Source organism: Aythya marila (assembly GCF_965140915.1).
Source record: "Aythya marila genome assembly, chromosome: 2".
In the NCBI taxonomy this organism is placed as follows: Eukaryota; Metazoa; Chordata; class Aves; order Anseriformes; family Anatidae; genus Aythya; species Aythya marila.
Window position 1 is genome coordinate 100,301,573 of NC_139043.1, and position 27,674 is coordinate 100,329,246.

The following is a 27,674-nucleotide window of genomic DNA, read 5'->3' on the forward strand; positions in this document are numbered from 1 at the left end:
ACTGATAGTCAAAGTATCTTAATATTATTCCTAGCTGTGTAACAAAGTGTACTCCATTATGAGTATATCTTCTGTGCATCATCCGTAAAATCTTTATCAATAAAATGTACACATAATACCTCCTGCACTTCAACACCTCCTGTTAAACTCAACTGAAACCAGAATGTATTACAATGTTGGGTAGGCAGTCAAGTTTTTTGCAATGGCATAGCTTTATAAAGGCACTAAATATACTAACTTATTAATTACAATATTTCAGAGGATTTGGGAATGTATTACTTATTTTGACATCACATAGGAAGAGGAATCATTTTGGGCCATCTGGGTCTTCTGCTGAGATAAAGTTCAATAGTCTCTAGTGAAATCCAGGAGCCTGAAGAACTGAATGTTATAACATTTTTTGTTGTTGCTGTTGGTGGTTTTATTTCTTTTTCTAATTTCAGTTTATTACAGGTCAGGAAGGTTTCTAATTTGTTTTTGTTTCAGGTGATAATGACTGTCAAATATAATAATATAATGGTGTTTATTAAGCTCTCTGATGCTTTTTTTTTTTTTTTTTTTTTTTTTTCTTCTTTTAGAGGGTAAATGCTAACAATCTGGAAGACTAAATTAAAGCGGAATTTAATTGATTCCCATTCTTTATGTTAAAGTCAAGAATAATGTTTGCTAAAGTTACACTTATGGTGGCAATGCAAGTACTAATAAAAGAAGGTATTTTCTTAGGGGTGACTTTCTGTGGGAAGTGTTGTTTAATGGTAACAAGAAAACCAGTCTACATGTAAAAGCAAATAAAACATTGCATCATTTAATTGTTAAAGTGTTTTTAAAGATATTTGTTTAATGTTAGTAGTATCTATTAAAAAATCCGAAAGAAAGGTAACATTATTTTGCCTTTAATTTCACACCACTTAAAGATCTGTTTTTAATTCAAATGCATAAAAAAAGGAAATATTCCACATCTCATTTTCTTTCTTAACAGAGAGTGGATTATGAAAGCAAGAGGAGACACAGTGTTAGTGTTAAAGTTGTAAACAGATACATTGATGACAATTTTCTGAAAGAAGGACCATTTGAGGACACAACTACTGTCAAAATCAGTGTGCAAGATGCTGATGAACCTCCAGTTTTCAACTTGGAGAACTATGTGATGGAGATAGCTGAAGGTGTTACAAATGGCTCATTGGTAGGCGTTGTTTCTGCAAGAGATCCGGACAGTGTTAACAGCCCAGTCAGGTACCTAACTTAAAAATCTGAATAGTCCTCAAATATAATCAGAGATGGGATTTTCAAAGTCTCCAAAGACTATTTGTATTCCTTACTTTGGCTCATGATTGTAGTTAATCGATCGTGCTTTCATTGTGATAACCTGTGTTATTCTAGGTTAAATCCTGATCCCTAGCCCAAAATCTAAATAAATGAACTTTGTACAGCTTTAAGATCATTTTGAGATGGGAAAATTTATTATACAGTGGCCTGGAAGAAATTCTGCATAACAGCAGAGCCAGGGTACCATAGTCAAAGCTGTAAGTGCCTAGAGGTGTTCCAGTCTGTTTCCCATATCTGCTGTAGAAATGGAGAGATGGACTGTGTGCTAGGAGGGAGAAACAGAAAAGTTCCTCTGATATCTGTTCAACTTAGCAAGACCAAAATTTACCAATTCCCTACATCTGCCACAATAACCACACAGAAATATTATGTAAATATATAAACAAATACCCCAGGATTATAATTTTGAAAATTAATTTTGCTGTTTCTTAAGGGAGAAAACAGGCAATTATTTTTTAACACAGGGTTTAGAATTCTCATGTTACTTGATTTCACTGTACTCAGCAGTTTAAAGAAGCTAAGATACAGGGACAAATGAATGACGTATAAAATAATTTATGGTGTATAGATTAATTTGTCAGATTCCTGACAGCAAAATCAAACACACACACACACACACACAAATATAGCATAATTAGGGTTTCAGTAGTATGCAGTGCCATTTACTATATTTTCTGATTAATTTAATGTTATTTAGTAAGATAGTTATAGGTTAGATTAAATAAGAATAAAAAAGACTGTATAAAAATTTAGGTTTGGTTTCTTGGTTATATACTTAACTTTTTGTTTAAATGACATGTTTTGCTGTTTAATTAGATGATTTTCTAGCATCTCCAATAAAACATGCAAACATAGTGCTTATCTATGACTTCTGAATCTGAAATACTTTCATGGAACTTGCTAGGAAGTCAGTATGTCTGAACAATGAAACATATATTGCATCACTGAATTGCTTTAAAATAGAGCATGTCACTTCCATATACAAATATTTGGCTAACTTCCACATATGAATCTAATTTTGAAACCATTGATATTATAAATGACAGCAGGTACACATAATCTAGATATCTGGCTGTGCTGAATCAGAACTCCAGTTTCTAAATTAACCAAAAAAAAGAAACAAAAAACATAAAGGCATATTGTGGTCTGCAAAATCACAATAAATAAATAAACAAACAAACAAATTATCCAGCATTGATTTTCTAAAAATTATTCATCAGTAATCAGATTAAAAAAAAAAAATAAAATACAAAAATCCAAGAAAAAAAGTGTCAGAAACCTCCAACAAGCTTTGGATGCAAAGGATGAGAAATATTCACATAATTTGTATATAAAAAAATAAACTAATTAAAAAAGATTGAATTATAAATCCCTAAATATATTTTTCCAAGTGGTGTTTGTCTCAAACAAAAAGAAATACCTTGTCTGTGTTATGAAGGTTCCTTCATTTACTCTCTTACTGATTTTCCAAACAGACAAAAAGCTAACTCTAAATCAAAAGTTAGAGAATCATCCAAATGCTGACACGTCTTAAATACCTAGTCTTAAATACCAACAATATTAAATACCAACAAGAGATAGAAAGTCTTTTTGAAACAAAATTAGACGTACAATAAAAGAGGGAATAATTAATTGTGGGAATTCCAAAGTGGAATGGTAAGAACGTTTTAAACCCTGAACACAGATTTTACTTCTGTGACATGGACTCTGCTAGGAACTGTGGCACAGGTTTTTTTTTTGTTTGTTTTTGTTTTTGTTTTGTTTTGTTTTTTGTTTGTTTGATTGATTGATTTTTTTCATGTCATGAAAGAATATTGGTAAATATCCTTTCCATTTGAACCAATATCTCTGGTGTCTTTTTTCAGTCCATCTCTGGCCTGTGACTTTAACAATTTGAATGGTATGTATGTACATATGTGTGCACGTGCATGTCTGCATATGGACATAGCATCCAGTGTTTTAAATGAAGACTCAGGAGCAGTGGACTCATTTGCAATCATCTTCTACTTTAGGATTTTGTAGCCTGCCTATGTGATGCTTCATTATACGTAGTTGTCTTTCTTTCTTTATAATGCCCATTCCCTCAGCATCAGAGCATGTCAGCAATGATAAAATAGATTTACCATTATACCTCCACTTAGCTGTTAGTGTTATTCATTTCACAAGTGGCACTTTTGCTGTTTCTTTTCAGCGAAGTCATTCACCTGCTGTGAGCCTGACTTAGATGTAAGAATGAATAATGCATTTCAGATTCAGTTCACATTAATATAGATCTCAGACATATTTAGTTTTATAAAAAGAAGAGCTTTGATCTTGGCAGTAGTGAATTTTAAATGTTTATAAGTGTACATTTTTCATGACTTCTGAGTTGTTGCAGCACACATTTATATGGATATATGCACAGCTTTGTTTTCTCAGCTGACAATAGCTTTATATGTCCTTCTCAAGGAACATTTCTGTATTAGGGAATCTCTTGCTTCACTTTTTTTTTTTTTTTTTTTTTTTTTTTTGGTGCAGGTATTCTATTGTTCAAGGCATACATTTAAAGAGATTGTTCAGCATCAATGAACACAATGGAACAATCATTACAACTGAACCTCTGGACCGAGAGATTGCTTCTTGGCACAACATAACTGTTACAGCCACAGAAACCAGTGAGTAAGAAATTTAAGGAACACTGTGCTTTATATACTGCAAACTGTAATTATCCTCTGAATATGCCTTATTTTAAATGAAGAATGCATGCTTCCTTCTCATTATACTACTATTGCTTGCTACACGAAGGAACATTATTAAAATGATTAGTTAAATAGAGGCAGAATGCATTTGAGCTCCAAGGTCCTGTGCTCTTTCATAAAAGATGACCTTATAAAAAATAAATAAATAAATAAATAAATAAGAAATTGTAATGGAATTGTGCATGTAACACTTTCAAGTTACACTGAAGCATATGAATTGCTCCTGCAGTGCAAGATCTTATGTTAAATTAAACCCTGGTTAATTTCACACCAGATTTTTGACTAGTGTGAAATTAGCCAGGGTCTAATTTAACACCAGTCAGAAACCTGTGGCTCAAATTAATTGTGAATGTAAGGCCTAAATCAGTTAGACTTCTCTTCAGTGACAATTAAATCTCTGAAATCTCCTTTATATAGTTTTCATCTCTCATTTTTGTTTGAAAGTCAAATACAATTGCCTCCATTTGTACTTTTGGTTACCTGCTTGCCCTAACTCTAGGATAATGCTCTAGAAAATTAATAGCTACTAATTTATAAAGTGGTTTAACAAGAGTATTAAGATACTTTTTAAAAACTCTTCATATCAATCCCTACAAAGGAGAAGAAAAAGCCAAAATATACAAATATACAAAACTGGCTAATCAATAAACCAAACAGATTTGCTAAATACTTTTAGCATGTTAGTTTAATTCTGAATCTCATTGAAATGTTATTTATTGTTAAATCTACTTTAAACATATATTCATTAGTTCCTCAAAGGAAGCATTCCCTGTATATATGTCAGAATTTTACTGCTAGAAGTTCAATGCAACATATCCAGTAACCTTTTTCAGTGAAGTCTTTATTTTGTGTTTGAAAATTGATAGTATTACCTTCCTTTTCAGCTTCTCTGGGTGTTTTTAAATATAAATATATCTCACTTTTCTTGTTGTTGGACAGCTGGCAGGTGATGGTAAAGTTGATCTCTGGCATATTTTTGTCATGTCTTGAATAACACTATGGAAACACAGCAGGATGATTTTGGTCTGGACTTTTCTGTTTAGCTAAACAATAAAAAATGAAAGAACCAAATGTTACAAATGAATAAGTATCTCCTGAGCAGAAAAAAAGCAGGTCTTTCATAGTAATGAAAGTTATTGCAGACAGAATCATTATCTCCACATTCTTATTTTTATTCTTTATTTCTTTAGTGATGATAAGGTCACTGTCTATAAAAATATATTCCAAAGCATTGGAATTAGGTCACCTTGCTATGGACATACCTGAAATTATTTATATTTTGAACTAGTAACATTTTATTCCTTGAAATATAGTCCTACCATACACTATGTACATGAGACATTTTGTGGATGACATGTGGATGACATTGTAGCTCCACTGAGGCCAAATCAAAATGACGTTAGACCTCATCCACACTAGCTATTCATTGAAGTTGAGATAGAACTTGAAACTGCATTACAGCAGCAACCTCTCTGGGGGCTTATTCAGTGTCCTGGCATTTATACAGGACCCAAGCCTTTTGCCTTTACTGTGATGACAGAGATCAGAAATTATTGAGAGTAATTTGCCTGTTATTTCATGACTTGTGATGTGGATCATTCAGTTGAGATACTGTGTTTAAAGGAGCCCAGAATAAGATCTAATTCACGTGAGTTTAAACTCAAGTAGTGGGAACCTGCAACCTGTTGAACCTTATTCCACTTTATACATAGGATTTTTTCCAGCTCAAGAGAAATCAAGATTTATTTGATCAGTTTTTACTTGGTTTTAATAAGCTTCCACCAAGTGCAAGTCTAAAGCATAAATAGAAGCATTCTAACAGTCATAACAGAAGCAAACATGACAGCAAAAGATCCTTAAGCCATTATATTTACATGACAGTGATTTATTGAGTCAGAAGATGATTTTCAGACAATTAATTAATTTTTTAATTAGAATGACTGGCTCAGCTTTCCCTCAATTGAACTAAACATGAATGAAAAAAATCCCCATGATAGCAACTGGCTTGAGCTCAATTTGATTCTCATTTCTCTATATTTCTGGTGGAAAAGTTAGTCTTACATAAACTTACCCTAAAGAGACAACAGTCATTTGTCCATAGGGTTTTTCAGATGTCCATTTTTATTGTGTTATAGAGCTACTTCATGACTGCAGAATTTATAGCTCTTTGAAGGTTTCAGTCATGGATCATATCATTAATTCAGTGTGTAATTGTCACCCTTCTTTGGCCATATATACTTTTGTTGATAGACTTCTTTTCAGATTAGTTCCAATGTCCCTACTAGTACCTAGGTGCTGTTTGTGTGTGCATTTATTTGATGGTAGGATGTAAGTCAACACAGCATCCGTGAATCTGATGAACAAGCAAGTTAAGAATAAGCCAAGATAGATGGCAGGGCTCTACCCATGCCTCTTTGTGTATGGCTGAAGGCACTAAAATCTTCCCCTCACTCCTTATAGAATTACAGTCTATTACACACCCATCTCTGACCTAACTAAAAAGGTTAAGTCATGCGCTCTGTGTATGATTTCTAAAAGGGATGTGTGCTACTTTTTGTAAATAAAATAAAATAAATAAACAAAGCATTATTTCATTGTCTATTATATTATTGTGAATATTGGGATTAAACACAAGAAATGTCATTCCCCAAAGAACTATCTCTGAGATGACACTGACAGATCATAAGCTTTGGTAAATTAACACAGCTCTAATGATTTCACAGGAGGAATAGTTATGTGAAACTGCTGACTATCTAGCCATTTATCTCAGTGGTACTTGCTTTTGCTGTCATTTCTTTGGCAAAAGACTCAAAGCTATCAACACAGATTCCATAAGTCCCAAGAAATCAAATGTCTGCTCCAAGGAACTAGTGGATTATAAATTTAAAAAGAAATGTAAGAACCACCCAAAGCCATATAATTTGAAGTGACGCAGAAAGGTTTCTCTTAAAAGTCCATTAGATTATTTTAAGAAAATGTCTTAAGGACTTCTGAATGGGTGATAAGCAGTGACACTTATACACATCGTGAAGCATATTTTAACTGTAATGAATGTTCTGTGAGTAACATACTTGTGTTTTAGACAGAGCAGACTGAGATATTGACATGTGTAATCTAATAGATATTTAGTGCTCCTAGAATATCTTAATATGATTTTATTTATTGGAAAATGTCTCCGTTGTGTCTCTTATCCAACAATACATTCAAGTAAGTATGAATAGTATTGTTGCTACAAAACTTCTTGCCTACTGGTGTAGATATATTACACTGTGGTGAAAGCAGACCTTTCTAAGAGCTAAGTGATGATTAGTGCCATCTAAACGTGGATTGAATTTGCTGATAGGTGAAGGACTTCCAAGAGGTATTCAGTACCCTGAGATCTTCCTTCTGCTGTTTTCAGGTGTGTCCTCATTCTAGCTGTGATAGGGTTAACTTTCTTCATAGTAGCTTGTAAGATGCTGTCTTTTGGATTTAGGATAAAGAAAATGTCAATAACACAATGATGTTTTAGTTGTTGCTGATCAGTACTTACACTAAGTCAAAGACTTTCTAGCTTCTCAAAGCTCAGTCTTGGCATCAGATCCAGAGACATTTTCTTCCCCTTGAGGGTGCTGAATAGTGTTGAACATAGCTCAGTAGAAATGGGCCAGGCTGCAGAATGTTGCAGTGATTTACATCTCTCTGGAATTGCCAGTGACAGCATATTTTTCCAAACACTACCAGTTTTCAGGATTCTGCACTTGTTCAGAGGTAAAGTTCCAAAACAGTGGAAGTGCCCACTGTTCTGCGTACCTGTCCATACTATCTCCCACACCCTGACATTCATAACTAGCTTGTTTCCCAGCAGATCTCTGGGTGATATTCTTAAATAGATGTTTAACCTTTCACCAAACTAGAAACACATTCAGGAGACATCAGTACAGGTTTAAACATCCAAAGAAATTCAAAATTCTTAAGAGCTATTGTATCTGGCCTGGAGTAGGAAGGGAAGGTGAAGAAGAAGGGGAAGGTGTTATTCCTTGTCCTTCCTCCACAGATCGGATCTCTGAGGAGAAAAGGTAGTAAGTATAATTGTTGATAGTTTTCAAGAGATGGTTCCCAAAGTTAACAGTAATGCTGAGACCAGGTATCAGATTAGGCTTGTGATCACTGCTTTTATCATTCATGAGGGAGTGTTACACAGTACAGCCAAGTGATAAAATGAAAAGTGACCTTAAAACAGCCCACAGAGCAAAAAAAAAAAAAAAAAAAAAAAAAAAAAAAGCAGCAAAAAAGAAGCATATACAGCAAATAAGAGGTTACATAGTACAACTTGGAGAGCAAGTACAACAACTTCAAAAGCAAAAAATTCAACATTGTGACCAGTAACTATTCATTATTACTGTTATTTATAACAGATTATAAACAATTTGTTCTTTCTAACACATTCTTTTCAGATCTGTCATTAGTGAGATAGGGGAGAAAACTGGAAAGAAAATTGCATAACTTGTGTGTTGAGAACAGGGCAGTTTAATAAGAGAGCAAAGAAAAAAAAAAAAAAAAAAGAGAGAGAGAGAAGGAAACAGAACAAACAAGCAAACAAAAAAAACCAAACAAGTAATTCACAATGCAATTGCTCACCACCAGCCATGTGATACCCAGCCAATCCATGAGTAAAGGCAATCTTCCTCCCCCCCCCCCCCCCCCCGGCTAACTCATCCCAGTTTTATGGTTTACAATATCACAGAATGGTTGACGTGGGAAGGAACCCCTGCAGGTCATCTGGTTCAACCCCCTTGCTAAAGCAGAGGTTTCATTACCTAAACATTTTTAATGTTCTGAATAAGTAAGTATTCTGTTTCTTTCCAGAGAGGGCACATATTTTCCCTAGCCTTCTTTTGTCATTGAGGTACTTGTAGAAGACCTCTTGTTTGCTTTGATGTCCTTGTACAGATTCAATTCTATCTGGACTTAAGCTTCTTAAGTTGATCCCTCGCTGCTTGAACATCTCTGTATTCCTCCCAGACTGGGTAGAAAATGGATTGAAAGCAGCTCTGATGAGAAGGACCTGGGTGTGTTGATTGCCTAGAAGTTAAACATGAGCTGGCATTGTGCACTTGCAGTCGAGAGAGCCAACTCTATCCTGGGCTGCATCAAAAGAAGCATGGCCAGCTCATTGAGAGTGGTGATTTTCACCCTCTACTCTGTTCTTGTGAGATCCCACCTGGAGTACTGCATTCAGGTCTGGGGCCCCCAGCACAAAAAAGACATGGATGTGTTAGAACAAGTCCAGAGTAGGGCCACAGGGGGCTCAAGGAACTGGAGCACCTCTCCTATGAAGACAGGCTGAGAGGGTGGGGGTTGTTCAGTCAGGAGAAGAGATGGCTCCAGGGAGACCTTATAATAACTTTCCAATACCGAAACGGGGGCTATGGGAAAGCTGGGAGGGACTTTTTGTTCAGGGAGTAGAGTAATGGCTTTAACTAAAAGAGAGAATTAGATTAGGATAAGGGAGACATTCTTTACTTAGAATGTAGTGAGGCACAGGTTGCCTAGAGAAGTTGTGGATTCCCAGAATCACAGAATCACAGAATTTCTAGGTTGGAAGAGACCTCAAGATCATCGAGTCCAACCTCTGACCTAACACTAACAGTCCCCACTAAACCATATCCCTAAGCTCTACATCTAAACATCTTTTAAAGACTTCCAGGGATGGTGACTCCACCACTTCCCTGGGCAGCCTGTTCCAATGTCTAACAACCCTTTCAGTAAAGAAGTTCTTCCTAACATCTAACCTAAAACTCCCCTGGTACAACTTTAGCCCATTCCCCCTCATCCTGTCACCAGGCACATGGGAAAATAGACCAACCCCCACCTCACTACAGCCTCCTTTAAGGTATCTGTAAAGAGCAATAAGGTCGCCCCTGAGCCTCCTCTTCTCCAGGCTGAACAAGCCCAGCTCCCTCAGCTGCTCTTCACAGGACTTGTTCTCCAGGCCCCTCACCAGCTTCCTCACCCTTCTCTGGACCCGCTCAAGCACCTCGATGTCCTTCTTGTAGCGAGGGGCCCAAAACTGAACACAGTTCCCCATCCCTTCAAGTGTTTAAGGCCAGGTTGGATGGGGTTTAGTGAGTTTACTGTGCGACCTCCTAGCTGCCCTAAGGAACTTGAACTCCACATTTTCATGGTGACTGAAACAAAGACTACCTTTGACCTATACATTCCCCACAAGTCCCTCTTTGTTGGTGAGAACAAGGTCCTGTACAACACCTTTCCTCTTTGCCTTCTGTATCACATGGAGAAGGAATTTATCACCGATGCATTCCATGAACTTCCTGGATTGCTTAATACACTTTTGTGTTGTCCAAAAAGTCTCCAAGTAGGACCAGGACTTTTCCTAACAGTTTTTAGAAATTTTAATCTTTATTTTTTTTCCTGGACAGGTGGCTTGTAGTAGACCCCCACTATAATATCACCTGTCCCTGCCCTCCCTTTAATCCTAACCCATAAATTCTCTTTTAGCTCCTCAAACATCCCAAGGCAGAGCCACATACATTCCAATTGGACATTGACATATAGGGTGAAACTCCATACTCATCTCCCTAGCCTGTCCTTCCTAAAGGTTGGGTATGTCCAATGTAAATGTTGAGCAAGGTGTCATGTGATTTGAAATATTCCTTTGGTTAGTTTGGGTCAGCTGTCCTGTCTGTGTTACCTCTCAAATTCTGGTGTACCCCACCCTCCTTGCTCTCAGGGCACTTCGAGAAGTAGGAAAATCCTTGGCTTAGTGCAAGAATTACTAAGCAACAAATAAAACATCAGCATGGTATTGTCCTGGTTTTGACTAGGATAGAGTTAATTTTCCTCCTAGTAGCTGGTAGGGTGCTGTGTTTGGGATTTAGGATGAGAATAATGTTGATAACACACTGATGTTTTAAGTGTTGCAGAGCAGTACTTACACTAAGCCAAGGACATCTCAGCTTCTCGCTCTGTTCTGCCAGTGGGCAGGCTGGGGGTTCAGCAGGAGCTGGGAGGGGATAGACCCAGGAGAGCTGACCTGAACTGGCCAAAGGGGTATTCCATACTATATGGCGTCATGCTGAACAATTAATATGGGGTGACTGGCTGGGGTGGGGGCACTGGCTGCTCTGGGATAGGCTGGGCATCAGTCAGTGGATGGTGAGCAACTGCATTGTACATCACTTGTTTTGTACAAGTTATTATTATTATTATTATTATTGTTAATTTTCCTTTATTTTCTGTCCTAATAAACTGTCTTTATCTCAACCCAACAGGCTTCTTTTTTTTTTTTTTTTTTTCTGATTCTCTCTCCCATCCCAGAGAGGGAGGGGAGAGGGTGAATGAATGGCTGTATGGTGCTTAGCTGCCAGCTGGGTTAAACCACAACTGGTATCAACATTATTTTCATTGTAAATCCAAAGCACAGCACCGTATCAGCTACTATGAAGAAAATTAACTCTATCACACCTGAAACCAGGACAAGGTGACATTTATGAACATTTTTATTGCATAAGGTTTTGTTTCTTTGTTTGATTGATTGATTTTAGGGCCTATTCCACACACAATTTTCTATCATTAAATTATTATAATTAGGTTTGGATTTTCCTTGTCTGAGACAGTTACAGCAATATAACCTAATGTAAATGCAGTAAATGCAGGAATTGAAGTGTCTTATATTGGCAACTTTATTTTCCTGTTCATTTGGAAACAAGCCATATTAACATAGCTTTTACATAGCCACAGTAGTAAAGTATATTCATCTAAGAGAAGCTCTAAAGCTTTCATGAGTATCAAATGCCTATGTATTAAATCTGCTGTGTGAATAGTACTTGGAAAATAACTGTAATCCCATCTAACAATTCCATCAAGAGTAAAGCTGTACACATGTCTGGGTAAACACAGACTTCTTTACAAATATATGTTTGGGACCAGTGGGTAGAATAGCTCTGTTTTTCCAAATTCCAGCTCTGTTCTTTATAGAAGTCTCAACTTTCTGTTTCGGCTAGGACCAACTATCAGTGTCTATTACAATTATTCATGGTTAGCAGTGGCACAAGTATTTTGAAATTATGTAAATTTTGGTGAGATTTTCACTAAAAACTTCAAAATTTCAAAATATGAAAGGAGTACAGTGTAGTAAAGAAGTATAAGTATATCAAGGGATTGTAATAGAATTTCTTAAAAGTTGTGACCAATCATTGTGGTATGCATGATAATAAGATGCTCTTCATGAACAAAACCTCATTTAATTTCTGCAGATCAAATTTTATTTTTTACATTTAAATCAGTTTCCAACTTAGTAAATGAAAAAGTGAACATATCTAAACTTTTGTAAGAAGTACTATGACATTCTATTGTAATTTAACATAATGTTGGAGAAGAAAAACAAAGTCATTTCAAGACAGAACCCCAGCAAAGCAAAAAAGCACCCTTATTTCTATGTTAGCAATTAAGACTAGAAGTTTAACTTCAAAAGCACATGCTAAATCATATTGCAGGTTATATATTAACAGAATTATTTTAAAAGATTTAGTATTTAATGTGTCTGTAAGTGTCAGTAACTATTTTCCACTGTGAAATATAAATAATATTCTCTCTAGTCTATATTACTTTAAAATATATAGCAGATAACTTATAAATTTTTATTTCCATCTTCTTTTAACCATTAGGAAATCCTGAAAAAATTTCAGAAGCATATGTATATATCCAAGTTCTTGATGTTAATGATCATGCACCAGAATTCGCTAAATTTTATGAAACATTTGTTTGTGAAAATGCGGTTTCTAACCAGGTAAGTGTTAAGGAGTTAGCTACCATTTTTCTCATTGCCATGAAGATCTGATCTGAGATGACACTATTTCCTCTGAGATTGACTATTTTAGTACTACAAGCATAGGATATATTTTGTCTAATTCCAAAAATAATTCTGTTGATATGTGTACAGTTTGAAATACAAATTTCAGAAGACTGATAGGTATTTTCCCTTACTGAATAAAGCACCACAGAACATGTAAAAGAAAGATACATCTCCTTGTTTGACTGTAAACATTCTAAACAAACAAATAAATAACAGATTTGATTCACGTTAATGTCACAGGTATAAGACCTAGGCCTGAGATTTTCAGTCACAGCATAACATCATCTGGGAGATTTAGACAACATTTAGATTTTTTTTTTTTTTCATGTGTGTGGTTTAGAATATTTTGGTTAGAAACCATGTGTTTTGAACTAAATTCAAACCTTAGTGAATTCAGTTGAAGCCTGCAAGTCTTTAAGTCAAATCCTTATATCTTCAATAGCTGGAAAATGTAGGGTTTGTTGTATCAAATATCCTTCCCAGGATTTTTATTTTTTTTTCTATTTCCTCCCCACGTGCATATTATCACATCCAATAGCTCTCTAATCTCCTAATACCCATAATGTACATTGCTCACTCTTCATTCTTCATTGTTTTACATTTTTTCTAAGTTATTCAGATCTATGACAAACTCTTCAAAAAGAGTGCAGCCAGACTCCAGACAAGAAAACTAAAAGAAAAAAAAAGGGGGATGTTCAAAGTGTTTTTTTGTTTTGTTTTGTTTTGTTTTGTTTTTTAGGTTCAAACTGACCCACAAATACCTAAAAACAGAGAAAAAAATATGTATGTTTTTTAATCCTGTAATGAATTCTTTTGACTTAAAAATTAGACCTTTGGGATATCTGTGATGGTTCTGTTCAAATATTTTGCTCTGTTTTGATTTCTAAGTCACAGATTTTCTCTTTTTACATCAGATTGATTTACTCAGACCTTGATTAGTTTGCAGTTAAATAAAGATTTCCTCTTGAAAAAAGGAATTTTATAGAGCTCTTTGCATCCATTTATATGTTTCTACATCAGCAATTGGTTTGTTTGTTATGCACGTGGTAGTTTTCCATCTGCAAAGGCTACCTGTGCTTCATAAGTAGCTGGAGAAAGGCATATCCCTTGGTCTTCAGCTAATATATTGTCGGGTCAAATGGCAAGCATTAAAGTAAATGTCTTCCTCTCCTCTCCTCTCCTCTCCTCTCCTCTCCTCTCCTCTCCTCTCCTCTCCTCTCCTCTCCTCTCCTCTCCTCTCCTCTCCTCTCCTCTCCTCTCCTCTCCTCTCCTCTCCTCTCCTCTCCTCTCCTCTCCTCTCCTCTCCTCTCCTCTCCTCTCCTCTCCTCTCCTCTCCTCTCCTCTCCAACAAACATTTTCAGGTGGGCTGCTGGATTATAAAAGGTTCTATACTAAAATAAGACCTGAAGTAAGAAATTTTTCAGCAATTCGAGTCAATACAACAATCAGAAGCAAAATATTCACTTTTTGTTTGTTTGTTTGTTTATTTGTTTGTACACACACAAAAATATCAAGCTTTTCCTAAATTTTGACTCACAAGTAAAAAGTGCAGTGTTTCTGTCTGTGGTGATGATGTCCCCAGTAAAAGGCTAGAATCTCTGAGGTTAGATGTACAGAAGTCTAAGAAATGTGTTTTATATCTATATCTATTTATATAGATATAGATATACAGCTTTTCTCCTGGTGAATTTTATTGTATGCTCAGCAAAATCAGAGCCGCCTATTGGTTTCTGAATATTTTATAGACTCATCTCAGTTTTGCTGAGTCTTAATGGAAGTGGTATAGTAAGAAATAAACATTAAGGGTTTGCACTGTCCTCCAATTCTAGGGTGAATCCTTAAAAACATGTGAATATGCTGAACATAACCATAGAAATCTTAGCTTTGTGTAAGAACAGCACAGTGCAAACCAAAACAAGGGATTTTTTTTTTTTTTTTTTCAGATAGACATGTACTCCTCAGTATTGTATTTATTGGAACAGATACAGATGAAATTTATGGGAATTAATGCATTCTGTATATAAAATTACAGAACTTAATAATGAAACAGCAAAGCAGTACTTAAAGCTGCAGTAATTTTGTGATTTTTCAAATTATACATTTATAAAAATATACATTTCAAAGATATTTTTAATATGTGGTTAAATAATTATTAGTCAGAACAAAAACTGGATGTGTAAAAAGCAAATCATCTATTCTTGGACTTTTTTTTTTTTTTTTTTTTTTAATAGATTGCCAATGGTAGGTAGTTCTATATTTTAGTAGCCAAATTAGAAATCAAGTGTAGTAGAAGCTGTCTTTATGTCTTACTGCTATATGCAAGCTGAATCTGCATATTCAGTGTAACTTGATAGACCTTGAATATTATGGTCAAATATACAACCTTTAAAAGCTTTTTCTTACCTCTGGACATGGAAATAGTACCAGCAAAACCTCATCAAATACCAACAGAGTTTTGTTGTTGTTGTTGGTGGTGGTGGTGGTGGTGTTTGTTTTTTTTTTTTTTTGTAGCATATGGCAGAACAATATCATAAAAATATGTTACTCATTTATGTTTTAGACCATATGTATAGTTTTGCTCTCTGTTCTTGTTCATATTAGGAATATTCTGGGAATATTATCCCCTTACCAAAATAAAGACTATTATTTATTCCCAGTGTAACACTAGGGATCAGCTATTGTTCTTCACTGATATCTTGAACTTCCTGCCAATACCCAAATTTGTATCACCTTAGATATTTTGTTTGCTCTGAGAAAAGAAAAACCTGTTCCTAAGGAATTTCCATCCTTTGTACACTGTCACTAAGTATATCACTCAACAATCTCTTCTCAATAGTAATAATAAAAATTTATCAAGGTTATAGAATCATAGAATCATAGAATATCCTGAGTTGGAAGAGACCCTTAAGGATCATCAAGTCCAACTCTTGACACCGCACAGGTCTACCCAAAAGTTCAGACCATGTGCCTAAGTGCACAGTCCAATCTCTTCTTAAATTCAGACAGGCTTGGTGCAGTGACCACTTCCCTGGGGAGCCTGTTCCAGTGTGCAACCACCCTCTCTGTGAAGAACCCCCTCCTGACGTCCAGCCTAAATTTCCCCTGCCTCAGCTTAACCCTGTTCCCGCGGGTCCTGTCACTAGTGTTAATGGAGAAAAGGTCTCCTGCCTCTCGACACCCCCTTACGAGGAAGTTGTAGATTGTGATGAGGTCTCCCCTCAGCCTCCTCTTCTCCAGGCTGAACAGGCCCAGTGACCTCAGCTGTTCTTCGTACGTCTTCCCCTCAAGGCCTTTCACCATCTTCGTAGCCCTCCTCTGGACACTTTCCAACAGTTTCATGTCCTTTTTATACTGTGGTGCCCAGAACTGCACACAGTACTCGAGGTGAGGCCGCACCAGCGCAGAGTAGAGCGGGACAATCACCTCCCTTGACCTACTAGTGATGCCGTGCTTGATGCACCCCAGGACACGATTGGCCCTCCTGGCTGCCAGGGCACACTGCTGGCTCATATTCAACTTGCTGTCTACCACGACCCCCAGATCCCTCTCTTCTAGGCTGCTCTCCAGCATCTCATCGCCCAGTCTGTACATGCAGCCAGGGTTTCCCCGTCCCAGGTGCAGGACCCGGCACTTGCTCTTATTGAACTTCATGCGGTTGGTGATCGCCCAGCTCTCCAACCTGTCCAGATCCCTCTGTAAGGCCTTTACGCCCTCATTTGAGGCGTAAAGGTTCCTATTGAGGTTCCTCATATGGAGTGAAAATATAGATTTGAAATATATATATATATAATGTATAAAAAAGACAGAGTAATAGGAATAAAAAGCTTCTAGGGTAGAAGCCACAATTTGCACACTGCTGTGTTGATTTCATCAAACTTAGCTTTTTTGAAAAAAAAATGTTGAATTTTTAGATCTTTCACTGAAAAAAAAAAAAAAAATGTTTAATCAGGAAAGAGTTTTCAAAAGCACAGATGGAAGGCTGTAGTCACTTGTATTGACTTACTGCTGGTTTTGCTTTTAAAGTACTTCTTGTAGCATATATGTGCTTTCTCTTTTGGGGTAAGTTGAGTATGTAGGTCTCTTGGGTACAAATAAGGCATGAGGTGACTGATAAAATAGAACCCAAGTTAAAATTGGACACTATCTTTTCTTAAAGTTGGTAGACTTGAAGCAGCATGATCAATGATCCTCACTTACTATTATATCCTGATGGCCAGGTCACTAAATGTTTTCTGGTAAAAGTAAAAAATTTAAGCACTTTGTTAGCAGAAACATATCTAATTTATTAAGTATTTATTTAGTTGTTTCTTTACAGACATAAAATAGAATCTTTCAAATGTTAAATGTTACTTTTGATGTTATATTACAAATGACAATCTGTTTTGACATATTTTTAAATGAACGATATTTTATTTTCTTGAGAAAAAATGCCCAAGAAATTCCATAATCTGTCTATTATAATATTCAAAATCAATACTTCAGCACAGGAACTTGTCAGCATATCTCTCTTACTGCAGCTACAAAATATCAGTTGAATGATATCAATATGTGTGTGGGCTGGAAGGAAAAGTATTTTGTATAGAATAATTTGTTTAAATGTAGAATCACCTTTCACCTTGGCACCTTGGAGGTAGGGTAGGAGAAAGAGAGAAAAAGAAGAAAAAAGGACTAAATACTATATATATGATTGTTTTTTTCTTTTATGAAAACTTTATAAAACTTGCACCTTGTCTTTTGATCCAGGAAATCATATATTTTCTCAAGATTTTAATGCCTAGCTCTCAAACAGATGAAAAATAAAAGCAGAATATTTTCAGATTACCAGTCTCAATGAGACTGTTTAGATATAGGAGCTGTATCTTTGTGAGTATATAACATACACTCAATATGTATTTACAAACTTCATTTCTAGCATCAGTGGCTTAACATGATATGTCCTTTTATCATTTTAAAGGAACTTTGAATGCTTTTGTAGTTTAACAATTGTACTTATATGTGTTTCCAGCTAATTCAGAGCATCAGTGCAGTGGATAAAGATGATTCAGAAGAAAGTCATCATTTTTACTTCTCATTGGCTCAGGAAAGTACAAACAACTCACGTTTTACTGTCAAAGATAATCAAGGTACTGTCATTCATGTGGCTCTTTAAGGCTTTTCTAATGAAAGATGGATGTTTCGAATGGTCTTCACATCACCAATTTTATAAAAATTTCCACTTATATAGAGAATGTTGTTATAAGAACACAACATGAAGCATATTTCAAAACAATAATTTGATAATATCAGTTTATTTTCCTTTTTCAGTCAAGTAAACTAAATGGCAAAAGATGATTTTATATCAATGAAAAGAAAAAAATAAATAAATCTGAGATTAAAAAAAAAAAAACACACTGCTATACCTTATAATTTATCTTCTTAATATAGGATGTAGTGGAAAGTACCAACTTTATTGTTAAAGCTATGCATTTATTTAAGAAATAAGATTTCCAGAAAGAGAAGATTGTTGTTAGTACAAGTCTGTTACTTCATCACTTCAGTAAGACCAAAATTATAAACACAAATTAATAGGAAAGTAATCTTATTTCCTAAAACAATTTAAACTACATTAATTGGTTACTGATGACACCATATAAATGTCTCCTATATGAATTTTAATGTTATTCAGAACTGCAATTGATTGAAACTCTTAAAAAGAGTAACATAGATATCAAGCAAAACCAGTCCAAGGCAAAAAATGTAAATACAGTAACCGCAGGAAATGCAACCACTTAGAGTCAGCCTTCTGAGAGTATGAAGAGCTTCTTCAGACTCAGCTAAAATACACATTGCTCTTATTGACGTTGCTAATTATTTGAATTTTCTGGCTAGGTGAATAAATCAATGGAAGTAAGTTTTGGAAAGTTCAGACTATATTAAATGGCAAACAACTTTTCTTAATATCTTCAAAGTTAAAGTCAATGTTTTAATATGTTTCAGTTCCCAGCTTCATTAACCTCTCACTCAGTGCCAAGAAGAGATAACTTGTTACATTAAGATCAAATTGTGTACAAGGAGCCTTTCCCACATTTGCTCATTCAGCACAAAGTCCAAGCAAAGATATGCAGTATATTCAGTTCCTTTTGGAGGCTATTGATAAGAAAAAAAGAAAAATCTTTTCCAGCATCGTATGCTCAGCCTTCAGTCTCTACCCTTCTGCTGCATTTCACACAAATGGCTGGGTGATTTGGGATAGTAGTAGGCAAGAGGAAAAGTGAGTCTAAAGATTTGGAGTCTTTTATCTCACAGTTGTCCTCTGAACTATGACTAAGAAACATGGAAAGTCTTAAATATGGGGAGTTAACTTCAGTAGACTTTGGATAAATATGCTATAAATGCAATGGATGTATGTTCATAAAAATGTATGAACTCATGTGGTTATTCATCCTGCCATGATCAAAAACCTGACATACATGTATAAATATTTTTTTTTCTTTGTGCGCAGATTTCAATAGTCTTAATTTGTTTTCCAGTGAGCTAAATTTCAGATTAGAATTAGTTCATAAGGAGTTCAGTTCAGAAGGGGCTGTACTTAAACTGTTTATTGGGTTTTATACAGTACTTATTAAACACTAGTAGTTAAAGCAAGGTGAGAGACTAACAACTTTTCCTTCCTTTAGATAATAGGTGCTAAGCTAGCTCCAGTTTTCTCTCAGGGAAAGAAATAAAAGACTATTTCAGTCTTTTTTTTTTTTTTTTATTTTATTTCTTTCTTTGTCTTCTTTCACTTTTTACCTGCTTTCTCTGTGTGCTGTCAGGCACATTTTTGGACCTTTTGGATTGGTAAACTGTCTATATTTCATCTGTGAGCTGCTGGATTGTTAACAGCTGGTTGCAGGAACCATTAAAAGAACCAATTTATTGGCCTGAGCAGGTATCAGATACTATAAACTGGAATTTTTTAGCTTCAAACATTAAAACAGCTTTAAGGTCAATTTTTATTATTGAACCTGGAACACATATGACAAAACAAATGTAATTATTCACAGTTGACCCAAGGACAGTTCATATATCCATGGCTGGCTTTACTTTCTTAACGTTGCTAATGTTGAACAGTAGCATTGTTTTTAAATAGGTCATATTCCACTGGATTTTTATTGTTATTGTTTTTATTGTTTATTGTTATTGTTTATTGTGATAAATGCCTATTATGTACAAAAATTATCTTCTAGATAACACAGCTGGGATTTTCACAGCAAAAAGTGGTTTCAATAGACAAGAACAGTTTTATTTCTATTTGCCAATATTAATTCTGGATAATGGATCCCCACCACTTACAAGCACAAATACTCTCACTGTCACTGTCTGTGACTGTGACACTAAAGTGAACACCTTCTACTGTCGATATGGAGCTTTCATGTATTCCATGGGTCTCAGTACAGAAGCTTTAGTTGCTGTTTTGGCTTGCATACTAATACTCCTGGGTAAGTAGAAGTAAGATAAATGACTTTTTTTTTTTTTTTTTTTTTTTTTTTACAGTAATCATGACTATGTAAAATAAATAAATAAATAAATAAAGATAATCCCAGACAGGAAATATGGAAGTGCAGTTTTATTGAGAAAAAAAAAAAAAATCAATAAGTCAAATCTTTAATTTCTTTTCTGTTTTCTTAAATCTAAATATTTTTTTCAAGTTTTCAGTAAAATTTGAATCCTAACACCATGCCTTAAAAGTTTGCTTTAATTATTTAGCATTAATTATAATAAAAATCTGAGAATTCAAAGTCAATATTGAGCCTAGGTAAAGCTGAAGACAGCATTAGTAAAGGAAATTGGTTAGTATAAGAATAAATTAGATACATAATAATACGTTCTGCCTTAGGTATGTACAGCTAAGATCAACACAAAATAATAAAAGATAAAGAGAATCTGATACACTCAGAAACTGTGCAACTGTATCTGTCCAGGCTGATCAACCTGAAGCAGAGGAGGTTTAGCAGGATTTCATCAATATGTATAAATCCCTGAACGAAAGGTACAAAGAAGATGGAGCCAGGCCCTTTTTTTTTTTTTTTTTTTTATTTCAATCGCAGATGGCACCAAGTTAGGTGTGTGTGTTGATTTGCTTGAGGGTAGGAAGGCTCTGCAGGAGGATAGGGATAGGCTGGACCAATGGGCTGAGGCCAACTGTATGAAGTTCAACAAGGACAAGTGCCGGGTCCTGCACCTGGGGCACAACAACCCCAAGCAGAGCTACAGGCTGGGAGATGAGTGGTTGGAAAGCTGCATGGCAGAGAAGGACCTGGGAATATTGGTTCGATAGCCAGCTGAATATGAGCCAGCAGTGTGCTTGGGTGGCCAAGAAGGCCAACAGCCTCCTGGCTTGTATCAGAAGCAGTGTGGCCAGCAGGTCTAGGGAAGTGATTGTACCCCTGTACTCAGCTCTGGTGAGGCCGCACCTTGAGCACTGTGTGCAGTTTTGGGCTCCTCGCTACCAGAAGGACATCGAGGTGCTCGAGTGAGTCCAGAGAAGGGTGATGAAGCTGGTGAGGGGTCTGGAGAACAAGGGAAAGGGCTAAAGTTGTGCCAGGGGTGTTTTAGGTTGGACGTTAGGAAGAACTTCTTTACCGAGAGAGTTGTTAGGCATTGGAATGGGTGGCCAGGGAAGTGGTGGAGTCACCATCCCTGGAGGTCTTTAAAAGATGTTTAGATGTTGAACTTAGTGATCTGGCTTAGTGGAGGACTTGTTAGTGTTAGGTCAGAGGTTGGACTCGATGATCTTAAGGTCTCTTCCAACCTAGACAATTCTGTGGTTCTGTGATTTTCAGTGGTGTCCAGTGACAGAACAAGAATAAGCAGGCAAAATATGAAGCATAAGAGGTTCCATCTGAACAGCAGAAAGCAGTTCTTTGCTATGTGGTTGAATAAGCAGTGGCACAGACTGTTCAGAGAGGTTGTGGAGTCTTCTTCATTGGAGATCTTCTAAAGCTGCCTGGACATCGTACTGGGCAACCTGCTTATGATGGTCATGCTTGAGCAGGGGTTTGGACCAGGTGACCTCTGTTATTCTCTATGTAAAATCTCCAGAAAGACATTTCTCCAATGTTGGGCATTTTTCCCTGTCAGGAGACACCAAGTTTATTTCCATTACAAAGTATTTTATGGATGTGAAAAGTGAACACTGTAAATGCATAGGAGATATCTTTGTACCTCTGCAATGTAAAGCCCTAGTCATGCATAGCTGGTGAATGGCACTTACAAATCCAGACCTACCCAGCCAAGGCTGTCTGTTCCTGCCCTGCTCAGGGCTACGGCTGTTGCAAACTATACCTGGCAGCAATCACTGCTACAATGCATTTGATCTTTTTCAGAAAAAGGAAATAGACCCCATTATTAGTGGGCTACACATTATTAGTGTAGTGTTTGATGAGTGATTTGATGACACTGACATACCATAACAGCAGGTGTACAGTAGCAACCACTCATAGAATCACAGAATGGTTTGGGTTGAAATGGACCTTAAAGATCATCTAATTCTAATATCCCTGTCATGGGCAGGGACACCATCCACTAGACTAGCTTGCCCAGGGCCCCATCCAACCTAGATTTAAACACTTCCAGGGATGGGGAATCCACAGTTTCTCTGGGCAATATGTTCCAGTGATTCATCCATCCTGTAAGTCTGTGACAGACTAAAGGTTAAGGTATGGTAGCTTAGAAAGAAAGAGAAGTGATAAAGATGGGTAGGTTTGTTTTACAAGACAAAACGACTGATCTTAAAGCTTGGTTGTTGATGGTGGTCGTGGACCTGAAGACCTCATTCAAGCTGATGAGAACAAAGCAACATGGAAAGACTTCCAACTCCATCTCTGACTGTTACCTATGTAAGAATATGATATATATATATATTATGCCTTGTAATTACATAGCGCATAAAATATCATATCCAGAAATATCACAAAACAATTGACTGATCATGTTAGGGAAACAGTTTTTCAACCAAGAGTGAAACTCTACAAACAAAAAAAAATAAATTCAAAGTCAGAAAAAATGAAGGTAAAATAAGGTTTTACTGAGTAATGTGATATCAAATCATTTTAAATTGTGAAAACCTAGTACAACCTGTTTTTCAACAAAATTATTAAAAAATGTGAAAAAATATTATCCAAAATGAACAGGTAAACTTTAACAAACAGTGTCACAACACGAATGTAATGTCAGGAGAGAAAGAAACAATAATAGCAGAAATCACATTATTTTTAAAACTACATCTTTCAAGGATAATGATTCTCTCAATGTATTTATTAATGAGAAAAAATACAATACTAACATTTTTAAACTTCTATATCAGTGAAAAAAAAATAAAAAACAATCTTAAATAACCCCTATTTATTTATTTATTTTCCAAACATATCTAGGTGAAGAACATTCTTTTATCTACCTTCATTACACAGTATGATCTCATCTAATCTATGCATAACATCACATAAAGTATATCATTGGTAACCACAGGAAAACTAAGGCTTGAAAATGGTGGCTGGTAGCTCTATACTGATTTTGTATTTTGATCTGCTGTAGTAGCAACACAAGAAAAGAAAGAGAAGTCCAATAAAGCTAATGGAATTATTGGACTTTACACCAGGGAAAAAAAAGATATTGAATAAGTCAAAAATCACCCTTACTCTGCATTCTGCCTACAAATTTATGGGTTGATTTTTCTCAGCATTAGGAATCTGGATCTAATTATTTCCCATTGTTTTACCTTTGATTGTCCAACTGAATCTCTGGGTGATAATTCATTGAAATGAGTTATTGAATCTTCCTAAAATGTACCCCATAATGTAGTCCCACAGTTATATGAGTTTTGCAGAAGCAAAATGTTTATGAATTATGAATCAGCAACTTTATTTGGCTTTGGGGTCTCAGGATTATGTGACATGCAGGAAACTGAAGCAAAACAATGGCCTCCGAAAAAATAAATCCAATTCTATTTATTCCTTAGAACAATTTGAGTAGATAGAATGAGGATTGAAACAATGAAAGTGTACTTCATAATTGTTGTATCTAGATGGGTGTGCTCTTGGCCAGACACTAGCCATTTTTGACTTCATAACAAAGTCCAGGAATAAACTAATTCCCCCACTTCCATCTCCCTGTTTCCAACAAAGAAATCAGGAATATATGATTGGGATTTGTGGTTTCTAGACTTTACTGTACTTCCAGAGTCACCTTACTTTCAGTAGTGGCACTGAAAAGCAACTCCCTTGACTGAAGCCCCTGAAGACCTTTTTGTCAGTGCAAGCTTACTGGCAGGCATGAATGCATTTAAAAGCTTCTTTGCTTGTTGCAGGATATTTGAACCTGGTCACTTAGTGTTATGCACTTACAGGGTCAAGTATCAGGCAAACTTTGACACTGCATTATCCAGGCCATCAATTACATTATTTATTAAATATTCTAGGCTGCTTGTGGAGAGGTACTCTCTTCAGGTGGAATAAATACTCACTGTCTGGGGTTATGTACATCATAAATGTCAAAGCAAGAATATAGACACAAAAATAAATTTAAAAGGGACAGAAACTAATCTTCCATACTCTTTACAGATACACATATTTTAAATGCATTAAATCCTCTAATGCATTTTTATGAATATTCAAAATGGGATATACAAATTCCTATACATAATCTGAACATTATTATTATTATTATTATTTGGAACTTTATCCTTGTATTTATCATTAAAATATAATGAGTTACTTCACCATGCAATAGCTTGAAATAGCTTGAAACTATTTGGGTTTTGTAAATGTATGATAATATTGTAGAAATTATTATTTCCAGGGCTTTCAGGTTTTATGTTACTATTTCACAATGATAGGAAAGAGTATATAGGGAAATAAAGAACTACTTCAGGTGTGTCATATCCCTAACTGAGGTAAAATCCTGTCATGGTTAGTAGTTGTGTCATATTATGTCCCGAGTAAAAAATTACAGTTCACAAACTACTTACTTACTGAATAGTTGAATAAAACTGCAGTAAGATTTAGATGAAGAAAATGAAATCATTAATCTCTGTGAAAGTCATAGAATATTTAAAATGGATCATTCAGCTAAAAATGAAACGATACAGGATTTGAAAAGAATGATTTAAAATATTTATTTATTTAAAAAAAAAAAAAAAAAAAAAGCTTTAATGTATGTTAAAAAAAAAAAAAAAAAAACAAGCTGTTCTCATTCAAAAACCCCAACAGTAATTACTGCTACAACATCACAAAAAAATTCTTCAGATTCTTCAAATCTCCAAATCAATGTAGTATAAACAAGTGAACCACACCCTGCATGGTCTATGGACCTGAATTATTTTCAATCCATGGAGTAGGATAGCTCACACATTGTCTCATTTTTCATCTGCTTTTCCTAGGGCTTTAATGTAAGAGAGGGAGAGATTAAAAATAAATAAATAAATAAATTTTGAATGTTGAATTAATATATTATGTGATAAAACAAAGCAGTTTCAAAAAAAATAATTATCTGTTTCCATCACTGCTTCAAACCCTCATCTACCCAAAGAATTGCTCCATTTCATTCACCCATTTTATAAGTCCCTCTGTAGCCATTTTTCTACCACCTTCTGTGATAATCTCAAAACCATAAAAACTATAAAAATCACAGCTCTATAAATTTGTTAAGATAGCCTCACTTTGTAATTGTAGCAATGTTAAGAAACATTACTATTTTTTAAGTATTTCCAAGCACATTCAAAATTTGTTATTTTGTTTCTATTTGTCAGTGTTTTTTTTGGCAATTGTAGCCATAAGACAGCAGAGGAAGAAGTCCCTCTTCTCAGAGAAAGTGGAAGAATTTAGAGAGAACATTGTCAGGTATGATGATGAAGGAGGTGGTGAGGAGGACACAGAAGCTTTTGATATTTCAGCACTGAGGACCCGCACAGTCATGAGAACATGCAAACCTCGAAAGAACATCACCACAGAAATCCACAGCCTCTACAGACAGTCTCTGCAGGTTGGCCCTGACAGTGCCATCTTCAGGCAATTTATTTCAGAAAAGCTTGAAGAAGCCAATACAGATCCTAGTGCTCCTCCATATGACTCACTTCAGAGATATGCGTTTGAGGGGACTGGCTCTTTGGCAGGATCTCTCAGCTCCTTAGGCTTAGACATGTCAGATGTGGATCAGAATTATGACTACCTTTCAGATTGGGGACCTCACTTCAAACAGCTTGCAGGAATGTATGCTTCTCATATGAGTGTAAGGGATTAGTTACTGTTTGCTTGTTTGTTTGTTTGTTTGTTTTTGGTTTTGTTCTTTCCTAAATGCTCAGCAACCAAAACCAACTCTTTTTTTTTTTTTAAAAAAAAAAAAAGATCATCCCACATTTATGCACAAAAATAAAGTCCAAAGTCTTGGATGTGAAGATCTTGTGAAAAATCATACAAATAATCTCATGATTTGAGGGAACAGGACCTCTCCATTTGAAAATCTAGTGTCTATTTGAATTTTTTTGAATGCAAATTGTGCTGCTTTGGATATCAAAGTCCCATTCTGGGTACATAACACCTGGGTCCTGCAGGTGCAGAAGGTCACAGAAGCCAAATAGAAATGATAAATAGAATTGCAAATAATCTGCCATTCATAAGCTTTATACAGTTTCCAAAGTTAAGACAGACTTCCGCTGTGGCAGTTGAATATATTCTTTAACCAAAGTTAAACCTACATATTTGTATAATGCTTCATAATATAAATAGACTTATGTGAAAAAAGTAAACCCTAGATATTCTAATACAATTGTCAGAAGCATTTAAATGAATCATCTATTTATTGTTCAAAGGATGATAAATAAAGCAAGTCTCTTTTCATATAAGCGTAAAAAAAATAATGATGTATTGCAATAAAACAATGATATATTGCAACAACAGCAAGTATTTGATACTAATTTCTTTAATGGTATTATTGGGAAATGCATAAACACAATAATTAATTTAGCAAATAAGATGGAAGGAAGGAAGGAAGGAAGGAAGGAAGGAAGGAAGGAAGGAAGGGAGGGAGGGAGGGAGGGACCAGTTAAAGGGGTGTTTTTTTGTGTGTGTGTGTTTTTTTTTTTGTTGTTTTTTTTTTTTTTTAATAATGGAACATAAAATTATCTGCAGTAGTCAATTTTATTATAACTGTATTAAGGATCTTTAAATTGCTAAACTGATGGTTATAAAACTTTATGTATAACATTAGATGATAAGATAGTAAAATGCTTTAATGTTAATCCACTTCTGAAAATGATCCTTTATCATTCTGTTAAACTTGAATCAGATTTCAAGATTAATTTCCCATTGTATCTTTTAAAAGTAGTTTATAATGAATATAAAGGTGTCTTAGAATATTTTTTACTCATATATATGCAGCTACCCAGCAGCAATTTTAGATCTGAGAGTCATTAAAATCATCAAAATCATCTGCTGCTTATACTACAGAGATCGCATCTTGTAATTAAGTAAAACAACATTTCCACAACTAAAAGCTGTCATCTGGATAAAGAAAATTATGTGATATTTTCCTTCTTTTCATTTTTTTAATAAATAAATACATAAAAACTATTAGGTATGAATTACTGAATTACAAAGAGCCAGACAGACAAAGCTTGTGGAAAGAAAAAGAAAAAAAAAAAAGGCTTGTAACATGTAATATGTGCTGCAATGCTAGCTACAATTGCTGTTAACCAACAAAAAGGAAGGCATATAGGCTAAGTGGAAAAACGCCAGTGC

General features: G+C 35.3%; 1 protein-coding gene across 2 annotated transcripts in view; it reads left to right on the forward strand.

Moving 5' to 3' along the window:
* The window catches only part of LOC309875761 (cadherin-19-like), a 74,257-nt gene extending 47,550 nt beyond the window's left edge, over positions 1-26,707 (forward strand). For both annotated transcript variants that reach the window (XM_082755447.1, XM_082755448.1), the window contains 6 exons: positions 980-1,233; positions 3,844-3,980; positions 12,734-12,855; positions 17,927-18,044; positions 20,130-20,381; positions 25,688-26,707. In XM_082755447.1, coding sequence (XP_082611573.1) covers positions 980-1,233; positions 3,844-3,980; positions 12,734-12,855; positions 17,927-18,044; positions 20,130-20,381; positions 25,688-26,178 — 1,374 coding nt within the window. In that variant the 3' untranslated portion in view covers positions 26,179-26,707. The remainder of the gene's footprint in view (positions 1-979; positions 1,234-3,843; positions 3,981-12,733; positions 12,856-17,926; positions 18,045-20,129; positions 20,382-25,687) is intronic.
* Positions 26,708-27,674: the final 967 nt, after the last annotated feature.